Genomic DNA, 25,694 nt, shown 5'->3' with positions numbered 1-25,694 from the left:
ACTGAAATGTGTTAAATGCCTTTTACGCAGGTGTGTCAACCGAAGGATGGATATCTTGAGAAAAATCCTATGTAACATGATGTGAAGGATAAGTGTTTGGAGCAGATGCTTCAGCGTGTTTGTTTTTTAGAACAAGTGATTGTCCTTTTTCATTTTTTTCTCACTGGAAAAATCTCAAGGGCGATGTATGAAATAGGTGGAATCGGTTTTCCTGGAGAATACTCATCGCTATGTCAGCTCAGATGAAGAAACCAAAGGTCTCCCTTCTGCTAGAGGGAGGTTCCTGTGGGAGCAGGCACTGTGGAGGATCGCACAATTCCTGCAGAGCATCCCGTGCGTGCCACAGAATAGAGGATGGATGCTCAGAGGTGGACGAAGGAGGGATGCTGAGACAGGACCATAGTTGGGGCCATCTTCTGTATCCCGAGCAGTGCTGCAGCCCACAGGGCAGAAATCTGTAGGTAGCCTGGGGAAGATCCCCGTGTGAAATGCAGACCCTCCCAGCAGGCACAATTCCCTCTGCTGGTTTGGAGACACCTCTGTGGTTCGAACCCCGTGCTGCTCCCATCTGCTGCCCGGGGGCTGTTGCCTTGTTTCAGGAGTCACCCTGCAGGAGCAGGCCTTCAGGTAGAGCTGCAGCTGGTGACAATTTTATTTCCCTGATAAGTGGGCTTAAAAAATGCTTATGAAGCATTTTCTTGAAGTGTTTATATTTGGGAAATCTGTCCTTGAAACCTAGAATGCAGCCTGCAGGAGGAGTGAGGAGGTGTTTAACATCTGCAGATGAGCCATTCCAGGTTCTTTATCTTTCAGAAAGGGTGACCCCTGGGACCCTTGTCATATCACTGCTGAGTTGCAGTGCCCGACTGCTTTCAGCTAGCAAGTACAGCAGCTTTAAAGGTCCCCTCTGAACCCATCAAGACAGTTTGTTTGGATGCCCAGAGTTGGGCTAGGTGCCCCTTCTGAAGGGCTGGCCTGGGACACCCAACAGAGCTGCTCCTTCAGTTGGAAATGGAACAAAGTTTGTGCTTAAATTAACAGTGAGTGAGGTCCAGGCTAAATCAGATGTTAAAAAAAAAAATTGCTCTTGTCCTCTGCTGCCTGGTAAATAGTATGGGGGCAACATGAGTGGTTTGCATCTCTGCTTACTCCATATTAGGGGTGGCTTGAGCTAATGTTGATCAGGCTTTTATGCAGTGAAAGTGCCTGCTCCCTGCTGTCTGTTCTGTTTTCTTCCACCAGTTTGAGTTTGGACTGTGCACGCTGCAGGGCAGTGCAGGAGCTGCTGTCCCCCTGCGGGCTGGCTGTTGCAATGCCATCTCCTCCGTCATCCTGGCGTAACTGTCGGGAGAGTCGTGCTGGGACCAGGATCAGAGATCCCATGCAAATTAAACTTCTTACTGCTTCATCTTGTCCTTGACATGAGCATTGATGGTTGGTTGGTTTGTTTGTTTGTGTGTGCGCTCTGGTTCACTGCTCTGCTTTACAGACAGGAGGAGGAGGTGGGAAAGAGGCAGGGACTCCATTCAGCAGAGTCCTTGCTGCAGCTCCTACCACATCAAATAGCAGAACTAAATTTGCTTTGGTTATGCTAACTTTTTTGGATTCCTTGAGAGAAAATGTGGTCATTAAATGGGGGGCAGAGGAGGACAATAGCAATCTTATCGCTCCTCGTTTTGCAAGCTGGGATGGGACACCAGGAATTGTTGCCTACGTAACAGGGTGGGGTGAGCTCAGCATGAGGTGTGGGCAAAAATCACAGGCTGCCCTAAGAACAGCATCTTCCTTAAATTACTGGGGTTCTGTATGTAACAAAGTTAAGGAATTTGCAGTCCCCTTACAGGGTTTTGTGGGAAAGAAAATAAAAAAAAAAGAAGAAGAAATTTTAAATCCACTCCCATTTCTTGGCTTTTAAAGGGTTTAAATAATTGTAAGTTAAATGTGAATCAAACTCTCCTGGGGATAGCAAATACAGTGCTTTGCTAGAAGAGAGGAAGGGTGTTGATGGTGACCTGTTAATGGAAAGGGGGAAAGAAAAACTATCTGATAACAGTTTGCTTTTGCTGGTGAGTTCATAAATTTTCAAACAGAACCGTGTTATCTTGGGTTCTGAATTATACGGGTTGTTGCATGCTTGAACTGCCTTGCTGATGATACATCCATACTTCTGTTTCACCAGGTTAGTTTCATGAAAGGTCTTTGCACTTTGATTTTAAGGTCTTTTCTATACTCTTCTGGTCAGTTTAATGCACAGAAAACATGAATTTTTGCATATATGATGACTCCTATGAGTTCTAGCCAAAAATATGTGCTCACATCTAAAAGTGCTCATCAAATTCTGGGGCAAATTGAACTGGTTCCAAGTGCTCTTGCCAGATGAAGAAAGAACTTAACCTGCTCCATTTGGGTCTTACTGATACTTGAGTATGTATAACTTGTAGGTTTCCTAATTTCCTGCAATAGAATTTAAGAAAATGTTGAATTGTGAGTATGAAGGTATTTGTTCCTCCAGAAGACTTCAGATTCATGTTGCCAGACTTTAGTCTCCTTTCTACCAGTACTAAATATAATTAAAACCTTGAATATTGCAGTTATTCACAGCACTGAAGGCAAAAGAATAAAGTTTCAAATTTGAACATCCAAAAGAAAGAGTTTAGTTAGAAGGAAGAAAAAAAGACAAATCGGGTGCATCAGGGAGGGACATAAAACTAAAAGTGTTCCTTGAAGATAAGGCTGTATTGTGATGGAATAGTTTGAAGGAAAGCAAGAATCCTCTTCTGCTGAGAATGTGCAATAAAATATGACTGATAGAAATGTTTTCTAATGCGGCTTTGCTAGCTGTGTGGAGAGGGGCCAAGCCACAGTTGAACTGTTTCTGAAACCAGACAAATAGGCATTGTTTATCCTAGACTAGCCAAAGGATTTCAGAAGACAGTTCAGTCAGGGCAACATTCATTTCTAGTCTTAATTAGTTTTCTGAGCGAATGTAGAGGGAGGACATTTTTCATCCAAGTTCTTTGTAAGTGTCTCTTTCTTCTCTCCTCCAGCCCCTCCTTTTCTTCATCCCACTGGTGGAGCTGCAGCCAGCAGCAATCGCAGGAGAAGTGCAGGCGGCGCCAGGCTGAGCGCTGCCCGTGGCTGTGCGCTGCGTGCCTGCCCTGTGGTCACAGGATGCTCGTGCCCTCCCTGCACCAACCTTCCTTCTCCTACTCCAGCTACTGCTGAAGGCTCTGGTGCAGGGTTTCTGGAAAACACTTGATTAGCATGTCTTTCTGCTGTAATTAAGATACCGTGTTAATTTGAACCACATATAGTCTATTTTCAGCCTCTTAGAAGTGCTCAATATTCTTTTAAAGGCATCTCCAAGTATTCTTTACATATCATATCTAAGAAAGAAAGAAAAAACCTTTTTCTGAAGTAGGTTTACGTTTGTGGTTTGTTTGTTTTTTAATCTCCTCTCTAACTTTGTACACATGGCAGGTTTATTTATATGTTCATCAATTTAGCAACACTGCGTAAAAATGGTAATCTCAGGTTACTTCTAATGTGTACCTGCAGAAATAGTAAAGGCTGCTATATCTGTTAAATAAGATGTTTGGGAGAGAGACAACAGAAACCTTAATCTTACCAAGAAAACAGATGAGTTGGCAAAAGGAAACATTTTTCTGTCCTTGTGTACCAACGATTTTGTAGTTACGTCTTCCTGTCTAACCCCACCCCTGAGCTATTACTAAAAAATGCAACTCCAAATGAAAGTGAAGATCAGCTGATAAGAAATTGTTAAAAATATTTAACAGAGGGGCTGTAGGTGTTTTCTTGGCTGTGTAAATTTTCATTATTTACAGGAATGTTGTCATTAAATGCTAATAATCTGAGAGTATACACACCCACATGGGCTCTTCTCCAAGTTTTCCAGTCAAATGAGACAGAATGTGAACTTGAACACACAGTCGAGAGAACAAATGCTTTACAAAATTGGCTTTCTATCTTTTCAGAGTCTTTAAGCTAAGCTGCAACCTGGTTTTCATTAGAAGGGGTTGGGTGTAGTTGTATAATCTGAGAGTTTTGGACAAGTTTCTGTTAAGATAGCAACCTTGGGGATAAACCAATTTGGCAAGCCCAATACAACATATAGGGAACCTCAGATTGACGTTACATAGTTGTTTCCTCTTTGAGATGTTAACCACTTTATAATCATTTGTTCTTTCTTCACTAAGCCAAGGACCCTTGTCATCCATAAGAGCAGCAATCAAGAGATGTAAGTCTATTTTTCTTACTTTTTGAGAGTCATAATATTGTAAGATTGCTACATCTTGATTTTTATTAACTGGTTAACTTTTTATGTGAAAAGAAAGCTGCTAGCAATGTCTGTCGTCTTTTTTTTTTTTTTTTTCCTCCTCGTGTTAGACCATCTTTTTGCTTTGCTGGTGGTCTGTTCTTTCTTGACAGTTACTAACATTTTCTTACTTGTACACTAGAGCATTCGTGTGCAGATATGATTGATCCATCTCTGAAGAACATGGGTTATATATGCCCAGTTTTTCTCCATTGACAAAACAGAAGTTCAATTCATTTCAGGAGAATAATTTCAGGAGAAATCCGTAGCACCTTTCCATTTGGGACGGGATTTGTTGCATGCACATGACTCATTTCAAAAATAAATGAATAGTTTGTAATCTTGTATGAAAATACAGTCTTTTTGTCCCTGATTTTTTTTAACTCCTCTTTCTCTTTGCCTGCTCATGATGTTTCCAGATAGAGAATTTCTTCAGCTGCATTCTCTGAAGTACTTTATACTGTTTCTTTTTCTCCCCTTTTCATTTTTATTTCATTGCTGTCCATGATTTCAGTTTGGTACTCTCAAAACAACCTTGAGGATACTGCCACAGGGAGGAAATACATTAGTGTGTATGATTTGTTTCTACTGATTTGTTTCCCTCGATCTATTAGTAAGGGACTCATTAGTATGGATTAGGTTGGAGGTAGTCAAAGAGGATCATGAAAGCTTTATTCAGAGCAAGTCTACATGATGCTGTAGTTAAAATGCAGCACTTCATCTGTGCTATTGCTGCCACAAATAGGATACTGGAAAACAGAGAGCACCAGATCACAGAGGGCCTTTGTCATGGAGTCAGGAATTGATTCAGACTGCCTAAGCTCCAGACCCTCGTCTAACTGATAAACTGTGTAAAAGATCATTAAGCAGTTGATAGATGTATGGTTCTGAAAATACAGTAGCAAGAGATACCTTCTTTTGAGGCTTAGATAAAAAAAAAAAAAACTAAGTTCAAAAATTCTAGTCAAGAAGCCCTGACACATATGCTATATATAATTATACTTAATAATATTAATATGTGAATAACCATGATAAAATATGAATAGTATGTGAATTCTACAGATGATAAGCTAGAAAAAAATCTCCATGCACATATTATAGCATTGTACATGAAACTATGGTTTTATATATATATATATACACATATATATATGCCAGTAGCCACACCTGAAGATGGATCTAACTTAAAAATGGACCCTGAATAATTCCTAACTCTGCTTGCCATTAATCTGGAAAAAGTATGGTATTCTCTGGAAAAATATTTTTCCCAACAGTGCTAGATTTTTTTTTCTTAATCAGAGCTTTGGTGTGCTGTTCACATCTAATTTTCGAGAAACACAACAGGTATCTGCAGGGTTTCAACTTTCCAACCTATGGACAATGCTTAAGCTTACTTTATACTGCTAGGTCTCTTCCTGTCTTGTGGCCAAAGAGGAAGAAGGCTTATTTTCCTTTTGGCCACCCTGACTGCAACTCTGTATAAGAAGATGGTGTTGTTTTTCTTCTGTTGTTTGATAGCTCAGTAGAATCCAGAAAAGTGAGCCCAAGATGCTTGAAGAAAGCAAGCATGTGAAAACGAGATGTTCTCAGCAGTCATTTTTCATCTGAACTCTTCAGGAGTTACCCCTGGGTTTTTAATGATGATCTCAGCTGAGAACACACCTCTAAAGCCAGCTCACAATGAAATCAGGGGAATGATTTTCACGGACACCCGAGACAGCCACATGCCAAAGAAAACAAAAAGGAGCAAGCTAAGTGCTGCAATAGTGATACAAAGGGGAATGGGGCTTTTGCTCGCTTCTCAGCTCTTCCAGAACAGGGGGGCATTAAGGAACGGGCTGCAGAGGCAAGTCTGCTGCCATAAAATATTGGAAGAACCTGTAAACTTGTTCCTCATTCTGTCCTAAGCAAATATGTGGCTGAATGAAGGATGTGTAACAGCTTGTATGCACTTCGAGGCTGTGGCTTGTCATTTGGCAGGTTTGCAGCCGCTTTTGGCTGTGCGTTTTGTTTGTTTTCATTTTTGTTTTGTTTTGCTTGGGGGCTTCCTAGGTTCTTTTGGCTCCCATTTTTTCCTAACCAGATCAATTCCATGACCTCATTCGCTCCCCATCTGCACAAACATTTGGGCTGGCATAATGCAGGGACTGGTGCAGAGGCAGGAACATACAGCCCGAGGAAAGGTGTGGGAAGGGAAGGAGTGAAGTATCTTCATAAATCGCTGCTGTCAAATTTGAGTGAAACTGCAGGCTTTCCCAAAGGGCGTACTTAACACAGATTTTATTCAGCAACAATGCCAGCCTCTCTGGTGCCCAGCAGTTCGGTCAGCTGTGGGAATGTATTTGATCTCACTGTGGGTGGGGAGAGGAATGCCCATCATGTTCCCCCCCACCCCACCTCCGCCCCAGATAATTTTTGACCAGTTCCCTCACTGAAGTTGTCCAGAGAAGAACTGGAGCCAGGAAGGAGAGGCAGAGAACAGACCTCTGCTAGGGGGGCACGCTCCTTCCCCTGTGCTGCCAGTGGTCTGAGCCCAAGGTGAGCAGGGGCAGGGAGATAAAATGGACAAAAACCGTAGAGAAAGTGCTTAGTTTTACATATATTTACCATTCTGAACTCACTCACTGCGGGGTCATATAAGTGCTAATGTTGGTTCAAGAGAGGGAACAAAAGTCTCTCTTTTGAAGAGGAATTGGGCAGCATCTCTTTTAGCTACATTCAAGCATTAAATCAGCGTAGCTCTAAGGTCAGGCAGCCTGACATTTCTCTGAGGTGCCTGGAAACAGAACTAGAAGAAAAGGAGCAAGACCTCCCCCTTGTGCCAAGAAATATGTTCAGGAGAAAAGCCTCAAGCCTGTTATTTCAGGGATGTGTGAAAATTTCCCAGTAGTTTGAAACTCTGCTTCTACATAACTAGTGTTATCAGATCTTGGATGACATTAGGCTTTTCTGGCTTAGGCTTGAGGATTACCTCATCATTTTAGCACCCCTTGAAGAGTGCATCTCTGCATGCATGCAGCACCCTCACTATTGCAAAGGCCCTAAGTGTGGCCTCTTGCATAGAAGCAGTCTGTCAGCTTTGTTGGTGTATTACTTAGCAGGTAGGGCAAGGAGTGTTTGCTCGCAATTGTGGCTCTCTCTGAGACTGTAAGGAATAACTTTTATCCCCAGGCAGCTATTCAGGGAGAAGAATAACTTCTCAGTCTAATGGTCTGCTTACTTTGTAGTATTGGTGGTAGAAATTTCTAGCCTGGTGTTGGAAAAGCATTGAGGGAAGCTGTATTTTTAAATATTAGCACATTTGCTTGTTGGAGAAAGTAACATTATTACTTTAAAACCCATTGATAACAGTTAATATGAAGAAAAATCGGAAGGATCGTAAAATCATTAAGGTTGGAAAAGACCTCAAAGGTATCAGGTCTCACCGCCCCCCAGCCACCACTATTACCCACCAAACCATGTTTACTGACAGCTGCGGGAAGGGACAATAAATAAAAATCATCAGAAAAATTTGAAGCTTCATTTCACGCAAGGTTTGGGCTATTTGAGGCTATGGTTCCAATCTGTAATGGAAAATGGAACTTGCTTTTTTAAAGCAGTCTGCAGTGACAAAGCTGTTCAGTATTTCATACAGATTTGCTAATGGAAATATACAGATATTATTATGCAGTGTTTCTTTTGTGGAAGCACTCAGTGCGCACAGCAGGAGGCTATCTCTGAGCAGATCCTTGAATGAACTTCATAGTTTCCTCTATATTGCCTAAAAAAGTTGCCTGAAAGACTGTAAATTCTAGCCCAGCTCTTTTCAAAAGACTCAAAAGTGCACACCAGACTTCAGTTGCCACCAGCTCATCTGTATCATTGCAATTTACGAGTTTGTGGTGTAAGGGCTGTTAGAAAGTGTGCTTATACGGGCATCTTGATCTCAGAGCTTGAAGTGCCTCCAGCCCCATAATCGGCGTGTGTTTCAAACAGAAATGAATTGCCAAGTTCGCTTGCAAAATACAACCCAGAGAAGGAACTGTAGAGGAAAAACATTCTCAAACATAAGCATCCAGCACAGGCACTACCCTGCGCAGCCAAAACTATTTAACCAGCTTTACCCACTGATTTGTGTACAGAATGAATCTGTAAGTCACTCATCTGTTCCCTGCTTACAGTATTACCATTAATCCTTTATTCACTTGAAAACTGCTATAATAGGTTAAAAACTGTTTGTTTGTTTTTCTGTGGAAAAACATTTGGATGCCTCATTGACACTCATGGAAATAAATATCTCTAGTGACAATATTATGGGGCGATTTGACATTCTTTCTTTCCCTTGAGACCAATAAAGTTATAAGAAGAAAATGTGTGGATTTTATGTGCTGGGTTTTCCTGTCCCACCCCTTCTTTAACCACTTTGCTTACTTTTTACTTAAAAACCACTAAATATATGCTCCTGAAAATATTAGCACTTCTCACCCAGAGCATTTCTTAGTGTAGAAGTGGAGGTTTCTAGTTGTCAGTATGCAAGTCCACACTGAAATAATTTTTTATTGACTCCCCTAATGGAGGAAATGTGTTTGTGTTTTTTTTTAAATCTTAAAGCTGTCATAATTTGAAATCTGAAGGAAAAATTAATAGCACACTTTTTCAAGGCAGTCCGCAAACGGAACGAAGAACAGACTCACAGCATCCAAAGACCACTCCTGCCTTGGAACTCCAATGAATGCGTGAGAGCAGAAGATGCAGTAGGTTTCACCTCTGCTCCTCCTGTGGATTTAAGAGCTCGCAAAGTAAAATGCTGTAGGAGTGTGGTTCTAACAAAAATAGGAAAGCAAAAAAAGGGGAGCAAGTGATGGAAGGAGGGATGAATTTTGTTGAGGTCCCTAAGAAATGCGAAATGCTTATCTTAAATGCTTGTGCAGATGATTCCGTGAGTGTTCAGGACTTTTTGTTTCAAGCAGCAGAATGGACACATTTGGAAAACATAAATAATGGTGTAGGTGTTACTCCTTTTTGAAAGGATGTGTTTGTATCTACTAATGAAGTTATTTTTATATAAGTAATGTTAATGTGGTGTTTGATGTGAGTTTACTTGTTTAGTTGAAATTTTTGTACAAAAATATTTGATGGGTTATGTAGATTTGTATGCCCCACTGTAGTTTTTTTAGCTTCTCTTTAGAAAGTAAAAAGGTCTTACAGATATTTTTGTTTGTTCTAGTAACTTTAATAAATAGAATTATGTCTTGGGTCTCATGGGAGAAAATAGTGTGTAGTCTTCATCAAGAAAAGGAGAAAGATCGGAAGAAATTGACAGGTTTATCAGTTTAGTTTTACTTCCCTCATTAATTAGCTTTAATTTCCTTACCATTTCTTTTAATAGCCTTTACCATTTGGGTGTACCCTGAACAGTTATTAAGTACATTTACCAAATGAATGCTTCTTCCATCCTCTTTGTAAATCTAAACTTGGAATAGGTTGGTTTGGTTGTTTGGGGTTGTTTTTGCTTGTTTATTAGTTTTCCTTTTAATGTGTTGGTAGGATGAATGCTGGGTTAAGATCTGCGAACAGCAAAGTGAAGGTGAAGTGTCAGTTGTGTCGGGGATTTCTGGTTTTTACAGAACTGGGTTAGGAGATGTGCAGTTATGGCTGAAACTTTGAGGTGTGCCTCTTACCTTGGTCAGCATGCCTGACCGTACCTCTTTGTTGGAGTTTGTACTGTGGGATCCCAGCTTCTTGCCGGCTGGATCAGCTCCTCAATGTCACCCAGTATTTTTGGAGAGGAAAAAGCACAGACCCAAATAAACCCTGATTTTAAGCTAAATAAAGCATTCAAAATAGATTGGACTTCCCCTCCCCATGTTCCTACAGTGGCACTTTGTTGAGCAATACAGTGGAATTTTCCATATTCAGTTATATTCTTCATGGTTAATTTATGGCAGGGAAAACATCTGAACAACCATTGTTAAAATCAGCGTGGAACTAGAAATAAAATCTGATTTATTTCCATTTTTTAAGACACTGTATGGTGAATAGACGTTACAGTTGTCCTTTTAAATCTTTGGCACGTGCGCTGTCCTTGTGTGACTAACCCATTTGATCGTGGTTTCTGGCACTCTGGAGCCTTGTTTTTTTCTCCTTCACCCCCTCTTCCTCTTCTGTAACCCCTTCTTTTTTTCCTCTAGCACTCATGAATAGTGCACATCAAAAATGCCCCGTGGAAGAGGTATGTCTGACACACAACTCTGCAATTCTTAAATCAAGTGCGCTTTGCTGATTTCAGATTCCAGCTCTGAGCCTTTGGCACAGGAACAGCACAATCGTCAGCTTCTGCACAATAAGTCTCTACCGTTTCCTAAATTGTCCTTGCTATGCCGAAATCTGTCCCTCAGATAATTTTCTTTGCCCTTAGAAGAGATCAAAATGAAAACGTAATGTGGCCATTGAAAAAATCATTTGAATATAAATATGGCAAAAAGAAAAACTAAGGGGTCAGGATTCACTTATTTTGCCTAACTTAAAGCACTTTTTTTTTTAATGTTGCTAACCTTTAATGCACAAGAGATTAAACTTTAGGAAACTTTTTTTTTTTTCCTTTTATATAAAGGAGGGTGAAATACTTTCTTAGATTTTGTGCCTTAGTACTCTTCCTTCTTTAAAACTAACAAAAAAATAATTTAATAAAAGAGATAAAAGAACACATCTCAGAAATGAGCCATCAAAAACAAAGCCAGATATGCTTAACACTTCTCTGTTTTATTCATGGATTGTTTAAGCTAAAGAAAAACAAATTTCAGCTCTAGGGTTGCAATGCAGGAGGCAGGAACATAGGCAAGGAAGAAGGATGGTCTCTCTTGATGGTAGCTAGAACACAGAATGACTTAAACTGATGATGAAACCGAGTCCTAAACCTTTTTAAAACCTTCCCCTCGTATTTAATACAAATAATCTTTTTCAAAACCTTGGCCAGTCTTAAAATCTGGAATATATGATCGGATGCTGTGTGCTCTCTGTCTCATTTGTGGTGGCTTGGTATGGGCTATGCTGTTACCCTCATCTTACCGCTGTGGTGGTACATTTTAACTTCTTCAAAACTTCTGTTTCTTTTGTTTAAATAGCTTCTCGGACTTCTAGCCATAGTGAACAGCAGAGGGATAGAAGGTAAGATGCAGTTATTTATTTTGCATTTAGATGTTTCTCTAAAACTTGTTCAATTGTGTCTTATTACTTTCTACATCATTCTCCTCTTTTTTTTTTTTTTTTTTTTTTTTTTCCCCTCATCCTTTTTGTGTTTAAAAATAAATTGTACTTGGAATAAAATAAAAATACTGTGATGCTTAAGCACAGGGTGGACTAAGAGTTTGCGTTTTCTGGTCGAGTGCTGTTTGTGTCCTCAGAAAAGGAATGCAACCAACCAACAAACCTGCGTAGAACTGTTTCACTTTCCTGACATCTATTTACAGGATCACTTCACAATGAAAATAAGCACACTTTCAGGTCTCATTCCATTTTCTCAAAAGATTTGAGAAAGGAGGTCACCAACCTGAATAGCTGGTGAACTGAGTCTGCTGTTACTTCAGGTGTGAAGGAACTGCATCCCCCCTGTTTAAGTTTTTTTACGATCATTTTAGAAGTTATGTTTCTGCAGTTTTTCTGATAGCAGACCGAGGCTTCTGTAGCAGATGCTTCATCTACTCACAAAGCTCACTTCTCAAAATGCATCTTATGCAGCATTCTAGATTAATCAGCAGTGGCTTGGGGGCTGTAGCTGGGATACAGAGGCTCTCGCTGCAGCTTATCCTCTAAAGCAGTTGGTACAGTAATAAAACAGCGGCAGTACCTAGAGGTGCTAAAAACCCATGGCAATCCCTGTTATGCTAGATGCTCTAAGCAAATAGGCCCTGTCCCAAAGGCCTTATGAAGTGGGCTCTGGCTTTCCTGTAGCACAGTGGGAGGCTTCTCCAGAAGTCTTTGGGGCAGACAATCTTTCAGGTAGCCAGCCAGAAGCAGATTTGACTATCCCACTGTTTTCGCATTGCAGCAGGCTAAAGGCACATGCATGATTAGTTCTCATTATCCTGTGAAGACTAGGACTACTTCCATCTAATTGAGTTACACTTGTATTTAAGTACTTTAAGCATGTAAATTATTTCACTGAAGCCAATAAACCTACTTTTTGGCTTAGTCATTTAATTAGGTGCTTTGAATGGAAGCCTAAGTGCTTGTTAGAAAAGTCAGGTAAGTTGCTTCGAAATCGCAGAAAGATATCTTTGGTTAAATCAAAAAGACTTGAGCTGTTTTGATTTTCCATGCTGAGAAAACCTTGGTCTTTTACATTTAAAGAAACTATTCTAAAACATTTTAGATAATTATTCTCATTTGCCTTCGTCTGTAGGCGTCCTGAAATTACAATAGTTGCTGCTGAACCCCTCCGGCCGTCCTCCTGGTTTCCAGGTGCAAGCCCTGTTGCTCCTCAGGGATTAGGATTCCCTTCTTCTTCGTCTCATGCTCAGTGGAGGACAAATGAGCTTATTCCAGCTGAGGTGAGCATGGATTTACATGAGGTGTGTTTGAATTATAAAGGTAAATGAAAAAAAAGGTAAGAAGAGAGAAACAGTATTATCACTAGGAGTTTTTACGTGCTTAGGCTTTCATGACAGTGAATAATAAAAGATGGTGCTCTTTTCTTCTGCATATATTAATTTAGTATTTTTAAAATTACATGTATATTTATATATATATATTTTTTTTTTTGCTTTTTGTTTTTTAAGGATCACATCTGGACATACATTACTATTTCTCTCTCTTTGTCTTGTAGCTTCCACCGTCTTATGAGCAGGTGATAAAAGAAATTAATCAAGTGCAAGTCAATACAACAAATAACAATAATGCTGCTGCTTCTAGACATACCACTACTTCTGCAACACAAACTGACTTTCCAGAGGAACTAATCAGCCGTTTGCCAGCAAGTAATGTAAAAAACAGTGTGCCTGCACACTGGGAATCTGCAAGCTATCCAGGTGAGATTTTTGGATTTCTCATTCATAAAAATCTTAGGCTGTTTCTTGAAGATGTTCTTCGTTATTGATCTGTACAGCAGTTAACATGAACAACAGTTACTTTTCTGGGAGTGATTGATGCTGCAAATTCCTGCAAAGCTGCTCTCTTCTCAAGTACTATTGCATTCACGTTTAGACTACAATTAAAACTTCTTCTGCAAGGAAGATGAGTAGTATCATATGTCTTTATGACTTTACAATAAAAACCTTTAATGTTTTCCTCAATTCAGCCATAAGGGCAATTGCTTTGGGGCTAGTAGAGCTCAGATGTCCAATTGGAGTAACAGCAGTTACACATTCAGGCTGAAAAGTAACTGGCTGAATGTGCAATGCTCAGATGAGGAAATCACTGTGCTATTCCTTGGTCAAAACGTTGCTTGCATACCCTTCCTGCTGCAAGCTAAGAGGTTTTGAACTCATAGCATGCAGATGCCGTATGTTTTAGCAATCTTCAGCTTCTTCCTGGAGTTCATATATTTTTTTAATTTGTTTTTGTTTTTTTTTTTTTTTTTAGAAAGAGAATTGCAGTTTCACACACAGCACTAAGTTCTGAACAAAAATCATTGTTTCACACCCTAATGATGATAAAAACTAATATAAATCAAGTGTTCTAGAATAGATAACTGAAACCTTTTCTTTTCTTTTTGTAGGGCAAAGTCCTCTGAAACCTCCTAGGCCTTCTGCATCTCTTCTGAATAGGTCTTCAGAAAATGAGACTTCCTTAATAGGTTTTGATGCTTCTGAAGGTCAGAAGCACCAAGAAAATCCCAGTGCTGTGATATGTCCTGTGCCAAAGCCAAGATCAAGAACCAATCTCAGACCTGTGGTCAAAAATACTGAAAGTCAGATAAGAGACAATGGGGAAGAAGTGAACCAGTCTAACACAAAGAGACAGCAACCTTCAGCTGAGCAGTCGTCTGTGTTAGATGATAGCTTACTAGACAATCATTTGGCAGTGGACAGCATGAGTACAGGGAAGAGCCAAAATAGTATTGTTTCAAGGATCAAAGTTTTTGAGACCCAAGGAACTAATGATACCTCAGGATTAGCAAAGAAACCAGAAATTGCGCCTCGTTCATTCGCCCCAAGACCTGTACCTGCAAAGAAGCCAGTAGTTGCTCCAAAGCCAGGGCTAAGCAGAGTTTCGGGAGATTGGGATGCATGGACAGAAAGCAAATCAACACCTTCTTCCAAGGAATTGCAGCTTCAACCTGAAGCAGTTGGGAACAGTGTTGCAACCAAACCTGAACTGCCAAAGAAACCAAAACCTGGCCTTGTAAAAAGTAGTAGTAGTGATTTTCTTGATACAAAGAGTGGATCGGTTGCAGAGAACAACAACGGACAAAAGAAATATCCTGTTCCTGCTCCAAGGCCTCTCATTCCTAAAAAGTCACATAGTGCAGAAAATCCTGCCTTTTCTTTGGCCACGCTAAAACCAATTGCTGCACCCCCACGGGCTCCTGTATCTGCCCAAGAAAAAGTTTCCAAGTCTCTGGGGGAATTGTCACCTGCAGCCAACTCCTCAGCACCCACTTTGCAAAGTAAACTAGATGTGGAAGGAGATCTGATCAGTTTTGATGATGACGTTTTGCCCTTGAGTCCACCTTGTGTCGTTAAAGATAGCATCAGTTGTGAAGCAGCAGCAGGTAAGAAGAAAAAGTTTTAAACTGTCCCTGTGGTTACTGTTTGCAGGTGTCTGTTCCTGTGTGAATTGTGCCTTACCTATTCTGCCTGCCTTGACAGGGCCTATATGTGCATGAAATTCTTTGTTTTCCATTATGTCAAAAACACTATGAAATTACATGAGTTTTGGGACTTGGAAGGTTTTCGGGCTGTATAAATCTCAGAGGTTGCCTGCTGGATTTATTACACAATTACTAAAATAATGATAAAAGACTTCACGTTACACACCAGATGTTCCCTCCAGAATGTATCACAATTCTCTCTCAGAAACTTGGGACATCTTATCTCTTGCCATCTAATCTGCCTAATTTATTAGAGTGCCTGAAGCTCTGCAGTGGAAGTCTCCTGAGCATAGTATGTTTGTAGGTATTGTTCCATTAGGTCATCTAGAGAAGCAGCAATGTTTATTATTTAGGGAGAATGGTGATCAAACACACTGGAATACTCTGTTTCACCAGTGGCTATTTATTTTCTCTCTCCTATCTTTGTCTATTGTGTTGTCATGCAACTATATACTTGTTATGCAACTTCAGATTTTTCTGAAAAATTAAAAAAGTTATTTCGTACGGGTGGATTAATTACAACTACATCTCTCTCATAAACTTAGTTTGATTCCATCAAACAAGAGGCCGGTTAAGGCCATTTTATAAAACTATGATTTAGGTAGCTTAAGACACAAGTGGGTGTTCAGCTGTCACTGAATTTAACAGCAATGGGGTTTTCCCTCCTAGTATTCAAGTATATCAGATTTAGCACACCAACCTCTTTGCAATCCAGGGAGAGCTCTGCTTTAAAACAGATGGCGTGTCATACAAAATGCATGTTTCAAAAACTATGATTTTTAAATCCCCCCCCCTTTTTTTTTAACCTCATTTATCATTAAACTTCTCATCACTCTGCAAAGAGACACCCAAATAGTGTGTAGTTGTCAGAGTAAATCAATATTAATGATTGTTAGCAAGTGTGATTTCTTTACAGGTAGTGGATTATATTGTTAGCTGAAGTTCTGACTTGTTATCACTTCCATTTTACGTTGGCATAAAAAGCCCAAGGCAGATGTAGGAAGTCCCTTAAAGCTGTAAACTGTTCAGGTCAACACGTACAGACATACAAACCTCAGAGCAGCTTATGAAAGCAGTGAAATAAGGCAACAGAAGGTCCTGCAGGAGAGGTGATTAACTCTACAGGGATCCGCTTCTTTTTTCTTGGACTGATGGGCTCCAGGAGCACTGCAGAGACCGTAGCAAATCTAGAAGGAAGGAAAAGTACCAGGTAAGTGGAGAGGAGTTTTGAAGTGTGTGACTGACGGTACCTAGCTGGGAACAGAGTTCAGATCATCAGGTCTGGAGACTGCAATTGTACAACAGCCACTGTGCATGTGGTGGTTTTAGAAGAAAGTTAGAAGCAGGAGCGATGATTCTTGGTTTCTGTGCATTTGAGGGAAAACTTGTAGTTTCAGCCTTTTGATGATTAGATGCAATAAACAAAGGGAAAATGTAACTTCCAACTAGAAGGCAGCGATGAAAGAGAATTCTTGCATTTTGAAAGTGAATAAAAAGGAAAGTGATGTTTTGGCTGTGTGCCCTAAGAGTCTGCCTTTCCCCCACCCTGAAAAAATATATAATGATAATTCTGTTAAATCAAAAGTTCAGTCATCCCAAAGAAAGAAAAAATCAGCTTTCATGTTGAAACTATCATCTGAATAACACTTCTGTTAACCATAAGAATGGAAAGTATTTTCTTCTTAATTTAATCAAGAATAACACCTAGGATTCCAGAAAGGTTACTGATTTCTGGAGTCTATGATTTTATTCATTTAATAAAATGGCATTTTCACTGCAACACCTTCATATGTAGATAAGAAAAAAAGGCCTGACAGCATTATCACTTTATTACTCTGTAAAATTAGGAATCCTTCCAGATTTTTGCAGGCATTTGTGAGCTGAAGATCATACGCTATACCCTTGATTACTAATGCCATGCTACGTCTTGACAAAGCATCTACAAGAACAACACTGGCTTTCTGAAAAATGAGGCAACGCAGAGCACTAACACTAGCTATTTCTCATGTTCCCATAGGAACAGCTTAGGATTTGCAAGATGAATCCACAGTAAAATGTTTTGTAAAGGCAGGAAGAGAAGCTGTAATCCTGCTCCCAATTCCCCAGACCTTTGTATTTCTTACATATTTGTCATTGTCATTACTTAGCAAAATGACAGCGCTCTCCTTGTTGTTATGGCAACCCTAGAAAAGGAGAAAGGCTTTTATGCAGTGGTGGTTGAAACTAAGCACCAACAGATTTTTGTCAAAGAGCAGTTTTGCATCACAGATTAGAATGTTCATAATTTTTTTTTTCTGATACAGCACAAATGCATCTGGGACTTAGACTAATGTAAATAGATTTGGACAGAGATTTGAAAGGAAGAAGGTGAAGCATTCTGTTGATGTTGGGAAAGGTGCAGAAGTTGAGGGGAACATCTGGATGAAAAGGTGAAACACAAGCAAAACCAAATGGTTCTTCTAGTGCGCATTGAGATACAGGGTACCTGTATCAAGATCACTTTCAAAGCTTTCAGCACCCACTGTGCCAATTGAAGTCTGACGGAGGCTTGACAGCTAGGAGATTCAGAGGTAAACCATGGCAGAACGTTGCATCCAGCTCATGTCTCTGCTGCTGGCCCAAGGGAAGTGGCAGGAAGAAACAGTCAAGAATGACAAATCTGTGGAACAGTTCCTTTCATCAACAGCCAGAATTGATGCCAGTTTTAAGTGCCCGCATAATTTTGCACTCAAAGGCTAGAGATAATGTTCAAAGGCGTTTGTATCCTAATGAAATTGCTCCTGCTCAAGCCAGTCACTTAGAATGTGAAGGCGTCTACTTGGGACCATAAATCTTGACATGTTAATGCTTTGATGACAGTTGTGATATTTTGAATCATAAAGGATATTTTTACACTTCAGCTATAGCCGGTAACTGGGATTTGTGCGGTTCCATAAGGTTACGAGTTTCACTAATGTGTCAGGAGGAATCGTTTCTGGGTATTCCATATTTAAAAAGGCTAAGAAATGAAATCCTAGTATGAGCTGAGCTGGGTAGAAGTTCCGTGGCTTCAGTGGATCCATGATTTCACCTGTAACTCCCATCAGCTGCTGTGTTAAAGCATGTAGTGGGCCTGCTTGTTCAAGTCCTGAGATGGAAAATAAGGTAACATTCAAAATATGTGCATTTAAAGCACATATTTAAATTAAAACCTGGAGGTGATTTTGCTACAATATTTTAATTCTTTCTTATGTGTAGGGAGTTCTTCTTTTCCCCTTGCCTTCTTTCTCCAAGACATCATATAGTTCACTGATCGCTCTATTCCTGATGTACCAGAATTTAATTTAAACCAAATATTTTGAAAAGTAATTCAGAGAGTGTCTGTCCTTACGAGGAGGCAGTTTTCTGTTTTATTTTCCTCATATTAATGTACTTCAATTCTAACAGTAATGCAACAGATGCATTTCTTATTTCTTTTATTTAGTTACTTACTTCCTCACAGTATAAAAGTTCAATTCTGCCTGTATGGGCAGAAAAATGACCAAACCAGTGATTACTGTCTATTTATATATGTTGTTCCTTCTTGTGGCATGAATGGTGGCATCTGTGTGATATTGTGGCCGATTCAGAAAAACTGCTGCTTGAGTAACTCCAACTTTGTCTTCTGTGGGGATATTGCCCAGCTGCTTGTTTTTAATTGCTTCCTCAGGAAGGAACAGGAAAAAAAAAAAAAAGACCTAAAATGTTTATAACTGGTAGATTACTCCAGACCTATCTTCAAAATAATGCAGTTCTTCTCAGTATTCTGCTGTTACTCCTGATGACTCTTGTTGTGGTTATTTTAAATTACCTGTCTCCTTTTGGACTTGCTGCCCAAGGTACCATCCCCAGAGCAGAGTGAGCTGCCTCATCCATTTCCATTTGGCTTGAGCCCCTGACAAAACGAGGTTTACCTGAAGGTGTTCTGCTGGGGCTGGAGTAGCTGGAGGCCTGTGCTGTGCCCTCTTGGTTTTGCTGCGGCGTTGGCCATCTCCAACACAAGTGGTAGCAAGCATCCATTGCCTCTTCGGGCCCTGCAGATGTTTGCGTAGTGAACTTAAGCTGGACCCCCAAGGAGCTTGTAGGTGGCTCCGCTCTTACCGCAGGAGAAGGCCTTATAGCCAATTCAGGAAACCAGTACAAATTTTAAATCATAGCCTCCTAATAGGTGATGAACCCTTTGGGTTGTAAAACTCAAACAAATTCACTTTTGAGTTCCATGTCGATACATGTTAAGTGGTAGCTTGCAAGTAATAATGTTCTTAATGATAACCTTCTTTAATGATTAAATTTTATAACACTTAAAATGCAGACATCTTTTGATCAGGAAGGTTGTCAAAAAACAACAAAATGCTTACTTAAAAGAAGCATTTATAAACAACACAGTATTTTTTCCTTCACTGAAAGCATGCAAAATTATTCTGAGAGGCTAGACAAATATTTTAAACAACATCATACATTCCTTTGTCCTCCAAATTTTCATTAAAAAGATTTTGTATGCCCTACTTTCTTCCACTATGGATCCTCTGCTCTGGAGATTTCCAGCTTGCTTGTTTTGGGGCACTTGAGTCTCTTACCAATGAGCGAGCATTACTATTGTTAGGCAAGAACGGGTGAAGCTGTGTTTCTTAACCTCTGGGGGTAATCTTGGGTTTTGGTTTTGTCGCCCACTGTATGACCAAACACCCTCCAGCATCAGATTTTTGAAGTTAGACCAGGTTGTGCAGCCAATTTTAGCAACGTCACCTCATAGCTGACCTCTTCCAGGCAGGAGGTTGGATTAGAGACCTCCTGAAGGCTCTTGCAACTTCACCTACCCTCTTCTTACCCTACCGAAATAGATTCAATAGTCCCCACACTCTTATGTTGTAACTGGTGCTGGTGTTAGCGGGCCTTTTGTGCCAAAGGCAGTGCAATTACCGTCACCTCGAGTGGTTCACTGCTAGCTTGCCCACATTAAACTGTTGTGCTTTTTTGAAGCACACAGGTAGTAAGTGTGGGCATTCACGCAGTTTCAGAGAGAAATGCCACAAACCTGATGATAGCCAAAGCTTGGAAAAGGTCTGTTTATAACTGTCTCTGTGCACTATATAGTGCTGTAGTTTTACACCCTATAAATGCTGGTATTGCCGTTAAGTCTTACAATAGCCCAAGAAATGTTGCTGTTCCACTAGTGGATTTCATTTATTTTTCAGCTTTCTAACGTCTGGATGAGGTATTCCATTGCTGTATTAAAGACATCTTGTGTTTTTAACAAGACTTAATACTAGGTCTTCTATTGCATCTTTTACCAAATTTTAATGATACCTTTTGGACAACATCAAACTCTGCATAATTCTGTGACTTCATGCATTTTGTTGTGCTGATGGCTCCTTCTGCACAATCTGTGTATATCTTATAGACATCATTCATTCTTCATATCAGACTCATTCCTCCAAAGTAACGATTGCTGGCTTCGAGTTGCCTTACCTTTCATCAGATGTCAGATGTCAGCAGTGAACAGAGAGCAATACCTAGTACCTGTGCAAGTGGTTCCCTGTATTTCCTCCGCTCTGAGTAGCAATAAATTTTGCCAGAGAAATTCTTCCCATCCATAAGTCTTTGCACAACACATTTTTGGATTTTACTAATGTGTGAGAAGTTGGAAATTTCTGTTTGGGCATCTGGACCATCTTTCTTTTTCTGGGAGGAAAGAATCCTCAAGAAGAAACTTTTGCAATCATTGCCTACTTGCTCTGGTGGTGTGTGCTTTTGGTACAGCATAAGTAGATGCAGAAATAAAGCTAATGCCTTGGCAAGAATGTTAGAAATACTACTTAGATGTAAAGCTTGTTATGTGTAAGAGGTTTGGAGCCCGCTCAAATACCTGCTGGACTAATTGTGCCTATCAGGTACCTCAAATCTCCCGGTCCTGATGCAGTGTAAATCTGTGAATGAAGCAGGACTACGCAGTCTGCTCATAGCAGCTACTGAAGTAACTGAGCTAGTCATGAAAAGTGACTGTGTAGGCTGGGGAGAAAGAAATCCTAGAACGTTATGATAGCAGGTTTGCTTGTCTCTGCTCCATTTTTAATTTTGAAATGATTTCTGAAGCAATATAAGGTCTACTCCTGAATGCTGCGTTCCTTCTATTTGCATGACCCGGCCTCCTCTCCTACAAGAAATCCAAAGAGCCTGAGTTGCACCTGAGCTTATATTTGTGTTAGGCACAGTGGACATCACAAAGAGCCTACATCTCATTGTCTTTTTTTTTTTTTTTTCCTCATTATTCTTTTTTTTAATTTCCCAGTCTGCTGAAAGACATGGATGTGATCAGATCATGGCAATTTTCTATGCAGAGGGACCTGAAGATTACATATTTTGAGAAAGGCAGCACAGACTCTGTAATTCTCTCTGGGTCAGAAATACCATTTTGAAGAATAGTGAGCTGGTAATTTCCCTGATGAAAAGAACTGGGAAAAACTGAGGTTGGGAAAATGGCTGATGCCGGCATTCAGTAGAATACATGCTCTGATCTGACTATTTATGTTTGCAGATAGGTTGAAATTCAGAATTTTCAGGAGAGGTCAGACTTTTGGTATTTCCCAGTGTTTCTTAAGCATGGACCCCATTCCTGTTTGGGATGCTATCTGTCAGACCTGCAGTGGATCTCCAGGTATATTACTAGGAGAGGTCTGTTATTGAAAATCTTCCCCAAGTGTGAACTAAATCTGCTTCCACAAAGCCAACAGTGGTTTTGCCAGGCTGGGTTTTAATAAAGCCGTTGTTGGTGGGGGTTGGCCTGTCTTCTTCTCCTGGGAGCCCCTGGTGACCCCGATGATAATTATGTTCCATGTGAAGAGAATGTGTGAGCTTTGCCTGCAGTAGCTTTTTTTTTATTTTATTTTAATTAAACATTGAAAGTAGACACAGTTGCATACTACTTCTGTAGTGACAAGTGTTGTAATGTCAGCATCAACACATTTTACACTCTGCTGTTTTTGCGTACTGAGAGTAATTCTTGCAGGACTGATGTTCTTCACAGTAGATGATATTATTCTGTGCTTCCAGCATATCACATCTGATTTGTCTGGAGAGCCCCCTTATTGCTGCTGAGATATCTGTTACCATCTCACTATCTTAAAGACCACCAATACGTGCTTCAGAAAGCTATCCATTTTCCTGTTCACAGGGATGAAAACGAATGCTTGTTCTGTAACCTGCTGATTTCTGATTTTAAAAAAGGATGATATATGGAAGTGGGCAAAAAGGTTCTCTCCTAAACTGGTAAAAGAAAGAGATGGTGCATGGCGTATTTGGATACATGACTTTCATTTGCCTTACCAACAAAGCAGCACAGTAATATATGTTATCAAATAAGCCTTTGAAACAGAAGCTCCAGAAAAGTGAGACCCAGAGAAACACAGGCTTTAAGCATCATTGTAAAAGTTTAATAAAAAAGATCAATTGAAGTCTGTTGATATGTGTTATGAAAAATGCCTTGCAGACTAATTTCCTTGAGCTGAGAAGCTTTAAATGAGTATGTTAACAATTCTGTTTTCACACTTCCATGAATTATGCTCAAACGATGCCCGATTGTTGTTAAACAACATAAAAATTTGATATGCTGTCAGTCCCATTGCACAAAGCAGCGCAGCCGTTTACTCAGCCAATTTCTGCTGCAAACCCAGCACTGGGGAATGGAATGACACAAACAAGGTAATGAGTTTTAAGCTAATTATGAGGTGACAACAGTGTAATTGAACATAAGATAATGAGTGGAAAACTAAGGTTTGTAGAACGGTTTTCTCAGCCTCAGGTTGAGAATGACGGAAACTGAGAGTTAAAAATAACTTTGCCCAAATCTAGTGATTTAGAGACTTCAGCCAACTGCTGAATGGTCAGGAAAGCCATCTTGCTTGTGCAAAGCCTTGCACAGAAATGGTTACCAGATGACAACCAGTACTTTTGTGCACTTGTAAATCTCCCAATTTGAAAGAATACAGACCTGTGGTTGTTTGAGGTGTTCAGGGTATTCCCATTTGGTGTTATTCTGTCTGTACTTCTATGAGATGGAGGCTTTGGACAATTATTTCCTCACCATCCATGCAGAGCTTCCTTCCCCTCTGCAGAAGGTTAGCCTGGGAGGTTCCCTACGGCCCTGCTGTGTCCAGGAGCCCGCTACCAGCCCTGCTCACCTTCCCATGGGTACCCTTGGCCTCAAACTTCCCCAGGGACCCTGCTGCCCCTATGGGTGTACCTGTGCTACGGTCACCAGGTAATTGACTGAGAGCGGAGGAAACCCTACCTTGGGCTTTCTTTTTTCAGTGGCACTGAAATCATTCTGAACACCATCATGCAGTTACGACTAGGTAAATCTTTTTGAATGCAATTCAAATTCTAGCAGTGTAGCTAGCAGATGTAGGTGTAAAGAAAGGAAGGAAAATGCTAACTGCAGGCTTGCTCTGAGAGTGGGGTTTTATGTTTGTTGCAACTACCGTACTGCCAGACTGCTCGCACCCCTGGTGTGGTCTGTGTTTTCCAGTCCTCTAGCACATCTCTTGCTCTGGTGCAGCTTTCACTGAGGGGACCTAAACCTTTTACTGACTAGTGCTAACAGTAACTTAACCAGGCTGGCAGGTTCACACTTACCTTCTATATGTACCTGATGTCTATGCCCGAAGGTGTTTACAAGCAGTCTGGCAGAAGGAATCGGTGCACTTTGATTCACGGCTGCAATGCAACATGAAGGTACCTGGCCAGATCTGGGGAGGCTGTAAGTAGCTGGATGTCCTGGCTTTGGGACAGACTGTGACACAAGCCCTGCGCCTCTGTCTGACAGATACACCTACAAAGAGCCTTGGGCCAGGGGCTAGCGGGAGATGAGCATCGGAGCATGCCTGGGCCATGCAGCATGCTGTCCTTGCTGGTGCTAGAGCCTGCCTGAAGCTGTTTGGGGCCTATTCTTAGTGTAAAAATAATAAAAAAGAGCTTAATGTGGTTGATCTTTCCCTCTCGAAAAATGCCAAGGCTTTTTAAATTGAAGGGCTAAAAGCTTTGTAATGAAGTTCATAAGTACTGTATTTCTGGATACTTTAAAATCTGATTTACACTCCCAGACACAGATTGCAAGTGTACTGATAAACTGCATTGGGTTGTATTGTTCCAAATTATCGATAGGAAATCATGACTTCACACTGCATAACTTCTGTTTGCTTGTTGTTGAACATGAAGATAGAGTTTTATCAAATACAGTCTTTTCAGCTTTGTCAGAAAGCGTGGTGGTGGTTTTGGGAAGAGATAAGTTTTTTTAAAAAAGCCCCAAAGAATGTAAAGAGATGCCCAGCATGCTTCCTCTCTGAGACTCTGACACTCCATAAATAACATCTCATTGAGCTACGCATCTAAAAAGGCCACCAGAGGAGATCAAACTCAGTTGTTGGGGCTGTGAATGCATGTCATGGAGAATTTATTGGCCAGAATGCTTCTCCAGTTTCTACCTTACACATTTCTGATGCAGTTAAGCATTGCCATTTTACTGCAGTTTTTAGTAATGCCAGAGAAAAAGGTAGCATCTGTTAACAGCATAGAACAAGTAGAAACGAAGTATTGCTCTTTGACATGGTGTACGTGAGGAAGAACCCTTTGATTTGGATTTTATTTATGTACGAGTATTTTTACAGCTGCCTTCTACATGCACATATGTTCCCATGCCTATTAATACGAGACCAGTGCTTAAGTTTATTAATCATAGAAAACATTGCTCCTGTCTTACTGATGGAATGACTGGACAGGCTTGTAGAGGAATGAGTGATCTAGGCAGGGACACACAGAGCTCAGGGACGACTCCGAGTCCTTGGTGTGAACCAGTCTCTCCATGACTTCAGGGTTATAATCAGCAAAATGACGCAGAATCTCCAAGGGGATTAGTTATTCTACAGCAAAGACATATTGTAATCGGTAATGGTTAAGTGCTTTCTGCTTTTTTGTTTGTTTCTTTCTGTAGGCATAAAGATAAAACTTCTGTGGAGCTGACCATTTAGCTTTGGCAAGATTTTGCTGATTAAAACTTAGTGGTGAATGTGTTCACAGCACATGAGAGGAACTGTGATGAAAATACATTTCCCCAAAGCCATCCTGATTTTGGGTCCTTATTATCAAGCAATGCGGTTGCTCTTCAGTGGCCTTTGTAATTCCAGAAGGCATCTGTAACATGTTTGTGTTAACTTGACTATGATAGTGGATGTACCTAAAAGATATGTTATTTACAAAGAGCTGACTACTCTATTTGCATCAGCCCAATGTTTGTCCCTGGAAACAGATTTATATATATTTTTATGACTTCCTTGGGTGTGAAATATTAATGTGCTTAAAAATGAATGCTATAACTGGTAAGATTTGTGTTCAGCAAATGCATATTAAATACATTGTGTTTTTTTTCTCCTTCTAGATCCATTCCAGTTCCTCTCCAAAAGTGAACCGGTGAAGGAACAGGCAGCTCAACCAGTGTTAGCACGGAAACCCACTGTTATCCGAATTCCAGCTAAACCCGGGAAATGTAAGTTCTTCTCC

At 40.4% G+C, this 25,694-nt stretch overlaps 1 protein-coding gene across 6 annotated transcripts in view; it reads left to right on the top strand.

Annotated features, from left to right (window-relative positions):
- The window catches only part of SH3D19 (SH3 domain containing 19), an 82,799-nt gene that overhangs the window by 33,863 nt on the left and 23,242 nt on the right, over nt 1-25,694 (top strand). For 3 of the 6 annotated variants that reach the window (XM_084516797.1, XM_084516798.1, XM_084516799.1), the window contains exons 3-9: nt 4,218-4,258; nt 10,507-10,547; nt 11,440-11,482; nt 12,717-12,864; nt 13,140-13,341; nt 14,031-15,026; nt 25,573-25,680. In XM_084516797.1, the coding sequence (XP_084372923.1) occupies nt 10,532-10,547; nt 11,440-11,482; nt 12,717-12,864; nt 13,140-13,341; nt 14,031-15,026; nt 25,573-25,680 (1,513 nt within the window). In that variant the 5' untranslated portion in view covers nt 4,218-4,258; nt 10,507-10,531. The remainder of the gene's footprint in view (nt 1-4,217; nt 4,259-10,506; nt 10,548-11,439; nt 11,483-12,716; nt 12,865-13,139; nt 13,342-14,030; nt 15,027-25,572; nt 25,681-25,694) is intronic. The other 3 variants (XM_084516796.1, XM_084516800.1, XM_084516795.1) reach the window with 1 other exon arrangement.

The sequence above is a fragment of the Aythya ferina genome (assembly GCF_964211825.1).
Source record: "Aythya ferina genome assembly, chromosome: 4".
In the NCBI taxonomy this organism is placed as follows: Eukaryota; Metazoa; Chordata; class Aves; order Anseriformes; family Anatidae; genus Aythya; species Aythya ferina.
Note: the sequence above shows the minus strand (reverse complement) of the source record. Positions and strands in the feature narration are given on the sequence as shown.